Source organism: Oncorhynchus mykiss, chromosome 2, assembly GCF_057628025.1.
Source record: "Oncorhynchus mykiss isolate SJ-2025 chromosome 2, ASM5762802v1, whole genome shotgun sequence".
NCBI classification, from domain to species: Eukaryota; Metazoa; Chordata; class Actinopteri; order Salmoniformes; family Salmonidae; genus Oncorhynchus; species Oncorhynchus mykiss.
The window spans coordinates 95,418,867-95,426,366 of NC_143023.1; the positions used below are offsets into that span (position 1 = coordinate 95,418,867).

A 7,500-nucleotide genomic window follows, 5' to 3' on the forward strand; every position below is an offset into this window, starting at 1 on the left:
GTTTATTATCTTTTAGCCCACCGTGAGGGCGTATTCTACTGATACTAGGTCAAGATAAAATGCTCTTTCTCCTGTCCTACCATACCTTACCTCTGTCTCTCTCTCTCTCTCTCTTACTATCTCTTGCTCTCTCGCCCTCTCCAATCTCTCTCTATTCTATATCTCTCTTTCTTCTCCATCTCTCTCTCTCTTTCCCTCCCATCGCTCTCTCTTCCCCTGTCTCTCTCCGTCCCCCCACCCCTTCCCTCCCCTCTTTCTCTCAGGTTATGGTGGTCTGGGATTGTCTATCGAGGGCCCGAGTAAAGTGGACATAAACTGTGAGGATGTGGAGGATGGGACTTGCAGAGTCAGTTACTGCCCCACAGAGCCAGGCAACTACATTATCAACATCAAGTTCTCTGATAAGCACATCCCTGGTTAGTAGCTTTACTGTCTCACTTCACTCTTCTATATATGGAAATATGACTGTATCAGTAAATTAACTTGATTTATGTGAGGTTGTATTTCATTATAGAACAGTATTGTCACTCACTGTTACCTGTGAATTTATTTTCTGCATGATTGAGAGGGCTATTCCGGTTTAAGACCTCTCTCATTGGCTGATACACTACTCCCTGACCTCTCTGATTGGCTGTTGCTGGTACTCTCTGATAGGGTTAGGCTGTATCCAAATGTTCATACTGTCATATTGTTTCTGTACCATACCGGGGTATAAAGTTTTATACCGGAAGTGCTATTTGTTTTTTAAGCAAAAAACTATTTAGGCAACAGGGTTCTTGATCCAGGAGGGGATTGAACGTCTCTGCTGTAACCAAGAAGCTTGATCTTGACATCTCGACACTTAGCTAGCAATTTAGCAAACCACATGCATAGCTGGAGCCCTGAGCTGGATATCATTTGACACATCTTAGATTTCTCATAGCTTTCCTTAACTTAGCAGGCAGCCCCACATACACTGTATTTAACATTATAGAAAATCATACCGTCGGTATTTCCAAATACCCCGGTATACGGTATAAACGCCCAAGCCTACTCTCTGACCTCTGATTGGCTGCTCCTCTGCTCCTACAGGAAGTCCTTTCACGGTGAAGGTAACAGGAGAAGGAAGAATGAAGGAGAGCATCACCAGGAAGAGAACAGCCCCTTCCATCGCCTCTGTCGGCAGCGCCTGTGGCCTCAACCTGAAAATCCCTGGTGAGCACAGCCTAAACATGATCACACTGTGATATTACAGTCATGGTGCTGTCATGGTGCTGTCATAGTGCTGTCATAGTGCTGACGTACCCCACATTGCTGTGTTGATATCATCTATAGAATGACAGCAATGGTGGTTGTTAATCCTATCAATTTTCGATCAACTTCCATACAGCTGCGAGTTAGCTAGCTTCTTCCATACAGCTGCGAGTTAGCTAGCTTCTTCCATACAGCTACAAGTTAGCTAGCTTCCTCCATACAGCTACGAGTTAGCTAGCTTCTTCCATACAGCTACGAGTTAGCTAGCTTCTTCCATACAGCTACGAGTTAGCTAGCTTCTTCCATACAGCTGCGAGTTAGCTAGCTCCTTCCATACAGCTACGAGTTAGCTAGCTTCTTCCATACAGCTACGAGTTAGCTAGCTTCTTCCATACAGCTACGAGTTAGCTAGATTCTTCCATACAGCTACGAGTTAGCTAGCTTCTTCCATACAGCTACGAGTTAGCTAGCTTCTTCCATACAGCTACGAGTTAGCTAGCTTCTTCCATACAGCTACGAGTTAGCTAGCTTCTTCCATACAGCTACGAGTTAGCTAGATTCTTCCATACAGCTACGAGTTAGCTAGCTTCTTCCATACAGCTACACGTTAGCTAGCTTCTTCCATACAGCTACGAGTTAGCTAGCGTCTTTCATACAGCTACAAGTTAGCTAGCTTAAAAGCTAAGTTAGCTAGCATGAGTCTTCAAGTATTGCTTGTGTATAAGACTAAGCCAAACACTTACCCTCCCTGCTCTCTCTCCACCAATAGGAAACTGGTTCCAGATGGTGTCAGCCCAGGAGAGGATGACTCGTACGTTCACACGCAGCAGCCACACGTACACGCGCACAGAGCGCACGGAGATCAGCAAGATGAGGGGTGGCGAGACGAAGAGGGAGGTGAGGGTAGAGGAAAGCACCCAGATGGGAGGTGCAGGAGGAGGCAGTCCCTTCAGAGATGTGTTTGGAGACTTCCTGGGCAGAGAGAGTCTGGCTAGCTTCGCTGGTATACCCGCTACAGCCACACCAACACCTGGTGAGAATGAATGAATGAAGAAACACTTCTCTGTTTCACTTGTTCTTCTTTACTCTCAATATCACTGATCTCGGTACAGTTTTATTTTTTATTTTTTTATTTCACCTTTATTTAACCAGGTAGACTAGTTGAGAACACCTTTATTTAACCAGGTAGGCTAGTTGAGAACACCTTTATTTAACCAGGTAGGCTAGTTGAGAACACCTTTATTTAACCAGGTAGGCTAGTTGAGAACAAGTTCTGATTTGCAACTGCGACCTGGCCAAGATAAAGCATAGCAGTATGAGCAGACAACACAGAGTTACACATGGAGTAAACAATTAACAAGTCAATAACACAGTAGAAAACAAAGGGGGAGTCTATATACAATGTGTGCAAACGGCATGAGGTGGTAGGCGAATAATTACAATTTTGCAGATTAACACTGGAGTGATAAATGATCAGATGGTCATGTACAGGTAGAGATATTGGTGTGCAAAAGAGCAGAAAAGTAAATAAATAAAAACAGTATGGGGATGAGGTAGGTGAAAATGGGTGGGCTATTTACCAATAGACTATGTACAGCTGCAGCGATCGGTTAGCTGCTCAGATAGCAGATGTTTGAAGTTGGTGAGGGAGATAAAGTCTCCAACTTCAGCGATTTTTGCAATTCGTTCCAGTCACAGGCAGCAGAGAACTGGAACGAAAGGCAGGAGCAGCTCGTTTCTAGAAGGTTTTATTTTACAATGATTATGATCGATATAGAATTGCTTTACTTACTTTAGTTGAATGTATGGATTGTAAGTCGCTCTGGATAAGAGTAAAAATGTAGCATTTGTAGATGGAAAAACAACACGCCTTCCAGCCAGTCTGACACCTCTCTCCCCCCCTCCCCTCCTCCCTCCACTCTCCCCCAGGTGAGACAGTTACCCAGGGTAGTATGACAGCCCAGGTGACCAGCCCCGGGGGTAAAACAGAACAGGCAGAGATCGTAGATGGAGGGGATAGCACCTACAGCGTCCGCTTCGTACCCCAGGAGATGGGGGCACACACGGTCAACGTGAAGTACAGCGGGCAGCATGTCCCCGGAAGTCCCTTCCAGTTCACTGTTGGGCCCATGGGAGAAGGAGGGTCCCACAAGGTCCGGGCCGGAGGCACTGGGCTGGAGAGAGGAGTGGCAGGAGTACCAAGTAAGTAGTTTGACCTGACTGCCTGTGTCTCGCTGAAAACCCACACCAGTTAATTGATGAACCTGTCTTTTCCTTTAGTCGTACCAACAGTTTTGCAGATAGCAGCTATTTTGAAGAATGTTTAACTTTCAATAAGTGATTTTTTCCCCCTTTGCTTTAGTTGAATGTGTTATCTACTTTAGTTGAATGTGTTATCTACTTTAGTTGAATGGGTTTTAACACGTCTGTGTGTCTCCTCTCTCATTCTCTCTCCCTCTCTCGTTCTCTCTCCCTCCCTCTCTCGTTCTCTCTCCCTCCCTCTCTCTTACTCTCCGTAGCTGAGTTCAGTATCTGGACGCGTGAGGCTGGTGCAGGAGGCCTGTCCATCGCAGTAGAGGGGCCCAGTAAGGCTGAGATCTCATTTGAAGACAGGAAGGATGGATCCTGTGGGGTGGCCTACATCGTTCAGGAGCCAGGTGAGATAGTACCCCCGTAGCCCCACCTAACCATATCTAGCCCCATCGGTCTCTCCCTCCCTCTCTCTCATCTCTCTCTCTCTCTGTCATCTCACTCTGTCATCTAGCCCCATCTAGCCCCACCTAACCATATCTATCCCCATCGGTCTCTCCCTCCCTCTCTCTCATCTCTCTCTCTCTCTCTGTCATCTCTCTCTGTCATCTAGCCCCATCTAACCCCATCTAACCCAATCTAACCCCATCTAACCCAATCTAACCCCATCTAACCCCATCTAGCCCCATCTAGCCCCATCTAGCTCCAAGGACCAACTGTTATTTACAGTGGCTTGCGAAAGTATTCAACCCCGTTGGCATTTTTCCTATTTTGTTGCCTTACAGCCTGAAAACACAACATGCCTACCACTTTGAAGATGCAGAATATTTGTTATTGTGAAACAAACAAAATATAAGATGAAAAAACAGAACTTGAGCGTGCATAACTATTCACCCTCAGAAAGTCAATACTTTGTAGAGCCAACTTTTGCAGAAATGACAGCTGTAAGTCTCTTGGGGTATTTCTCTATAAGCTTGGCACATCTAGCCACTGGGATTTTTGCCCATTCTTTAAGGCACAACTGCTCCAGCTCCTTCAAGTTGGATGGGTTCCGCTGGTGTACAGCAATCTTTAAGTCATACCACAGATTCTTAATTGGATCGAGGCCTGAGCTTTGACTAGGCCATTCCAAGACATTTAAATGTTCAACTTAAACCACTAGTGTTGCTTTAGCAGTATGCTTAGGGTCATTGTCCTGCTGGAAGGTGAACCTCCGTCCCAGTCTCAAATCTCTGGAAGACTGAAACAGGTTCCCCTCAAGAATTTCCCTGTATTTAGCTCCATTCATCATTCCTTCAATTCTAACCAGTCTCCCAGTCCCTGCTGATGGAAAACATCCCCACAGCATGATGCTGCCACCATCATGCTTCACTGTGGGGATGTTATTCTCGGGGTGATGAGAGGTGTTGGGTTTGCACCAGACATAGCGTTTTCCTTGATGGCCAAAAAGCTCAATTTTAGTCTCATCAGACCAGAGTACCTTCTTCCATGTATTTGGTGCATCCCCCACATGCCTTCTGTCGAACACCAAACGTGTTTGCTTATTTTTTTCTTTAAGCAATGGCTTTTTTCTGACCACTCTTCCGTAAAGCCCAGCTCTGTGGAGTGTACGTATTAAAGTGGTCCTATGGACAGATACTCCAATCTCCCCTGTGGAGCTTTGCAGCTCATTCAAGGTTATCTTTGGTCTCTTTGTTGCCTCACTGATTAAGGCCCTCCTTGTCTGGTCCGTGAGTTGTGGTGGGCGGCCCTCTCTTGGCAGGTCTGTTGTGGTGCCATATTCTTTCCATTTTTTAATGATGGATTTATTGGTGCTCCGTGGGATGTTCAAAGATATTTTTTTATAACCCAACCCTGATCTGTACTTCTCCACAATTTTGTCCCTGACCTGTTTGGAGAGCTCCTTGGTCTTCATGGTGCCGCTTGCTTGGTGGTTCCCCCTTGCTTAGGGGTGTTGCAGACTCTGGGGCCTTTCAGAACAGGTGTATATATACTGAGATCATGTGACAGATCATGTGCCACTTAGATTGCACACAGGTTGGACTTTATTTAATTCATTATGTGACTTGTGAAGGTAATTGGTTGCACCAGATCTTATTTAGGGGCTTCATAGCAAAGGAGGTGAATACATCATATGCACACACTACTTTTCCGTTTTACTTAAAACAATAAAAAAAATGCACGTTTTATTTTTTAAACATTTAATTTCACCAATTTGGCCTATTTTGTGTATGTCCATTACATGAAATCCAAATAAAAATGTATTTAAATTACAGGTTGTAATGCAACTAAATAGGAACATGGCAAAGGGGGTGAATACTTTTGCAAGTTGCTGTACACCATGTCCATCTCCTTACATGAGAGTCATCTGATTGTACTGTTATTCTGGTATCTAACCGCCGGTTCCTCTCTGTGTTTGTGTCCTCAGGTGACTATGAAGTGTCTATCAAGTTCAACAACGAGCACATCCCCGACAGCCCCTTCATCGTTCCCATAGCAACGCTGTCTGACGAGGCACGCAGACTCACTGTCACCAGCCTGCAGGTAGGAGCACACACACGCACACACGCACACACACAGACACAGACACACACACACACGCACACACATACACACACACTGAATTACATGTCTTTGTTAGAACACTCCTCACAAGGCCATCATTTGTGACCGGCTACAGGATCTGAGGCATTTGACGCCAGTTCCTACTTCACAGTAGCGCCGTTTAAATTAATTTTTATTTTTTTTAAATGTTAATGCTTTTTTGAACATGTGAACTTTCTTGTGCCTTAATTACAAACTGGTGTGGGATCTGTTAATATCAAAATATTCAAGAGGGTGTGAGCTATGCGGCAGGTAACCTAGTGGTTAGAGCGTTGGACTAGTAACCGAAAGGTTTCATGTTCAAATCCCCGAGCAAGGTACAAATCTGTCGTTCTTCCCCTGAACAAGGCAGTTAACCCACTGTTCCCCAGTAGGCCGTCATTGAAAATAAGAATTTGTTCTTAACTGACTTGCCTAGTTAAATAAAGGTAAAATGAATAAATGCTGAATGGTCGTGAACAAGGAAGAGCTCTCTAGGAAGTGTGAAAATCTCATCAAAATCTTTCAAAAGGCATTTTGTTATAATTGTCTCTTAAGTGGTATAACAAGTTTATCAACTTTTAAAGCAGCGTAACTTTCCCATGTCATGAAAAGCAAATACATGTATACATACATTTGATAAAAGCCTCAATAGAGAAATCGAGAAACAATTTACAATACCAATTGTTGTTTTGTTGGTCAGGCTTGTCCCATAGATTTATTTGTCCTTAGAAGTGAAGCCAGAGGCTTGTAGGTCTGTAGCAGTAACCAAGACAATATTGTTGTGTTGTTTAGTGGTGAGTGAGAGGGATCAGCTGTCCCTTCTCCAATTATGGGGTCATCGTGGGGTCTAGCTGTTTGACAACTGGCCACGGGGACACACATAAACACCTCCTCCCTTAAATACTCTCATCCTCAGATATCGCTCTCCTTACTCTTGTTTCATATATATATATATATATATATATATACAAGATGAGTCACTGTCTCACACACGTTGGCTCATGCAGAAGACACACATACACTCACACACACAGGTCCTGACCCTGTTTTCCTCTCTCTCTCTCTCTCTCTCTCTCTCTCTCTCTCTCTCTCTCTCTCTCTCTCTCTCTCCCACTCGCTCCTCTCTCTCTCTCTCTCTCTCTCTCTCTCTCTCTCTCTCTCTCTCTCTCTCTCCCCTCTTCTCCTTCCCCCCAGGAGAAGGATCTGAAGGTGAATCAGGAAGCGTCGTTCGCTGTGCAGCGTAACGGGGCGAGGGGCGTGGTCGATGCTAAGGTCCACACCCCATCTGGCTCAGCTGAGGAGTGTTACGTCACCGAGCTGGACAGTGGTAAGATAACCCTGACTTTAATACACATCATACCAGTCCATAGAAAAATAGAGTTACGGTAGCTCTCCTCTCCTCTCCTCTCCTCTCCTCTCCTCTCCTCTCCT

General features: G+C 44.9%; 1 protein-coding gene across 2 annotated transcripts in view; it reads left to right on the forward strand.

Moving 5' to 3' along the window:
• Window positions 1-7,500, forward strand: part of LOC110502465 (filamin-C) — a 46,929-nt gene that overhangs the window by 35,827 nt on the left and 3,602 nt on the right. For both annotated transcript variants that reach the window (XM_036960029.2, XM_036960028.2), the window contains 7 exons: window positions 264-416; window positions 1,072-1,194; window positions 2,003-2,266; window positions 3,163-3,435; window positions 3,753-3,890; window positions 5,912-6,027; window positions 7,264-7,396. In XM_036960029.2, coding sequence (XP_036815924.2) covers window positions 264-416; window positions 1,072-1,194; window positions 2,003-2,266; window positions 3,163-3,435; window positions 3,753-3,890; window positions 5,912-6,027; window positions 7,264-7,396 — 1,200 coding nt within the window. The remainder of the gene's footprint in view (window positions 1-263; window positions 417-1,071; window positions 1,195-2,002; window positions 2,267-3,162; window positions 3,436-3,752; window positions 3,891-5,911; window positions 6,028-7,263; window positions 7,397-7,500) is intronic.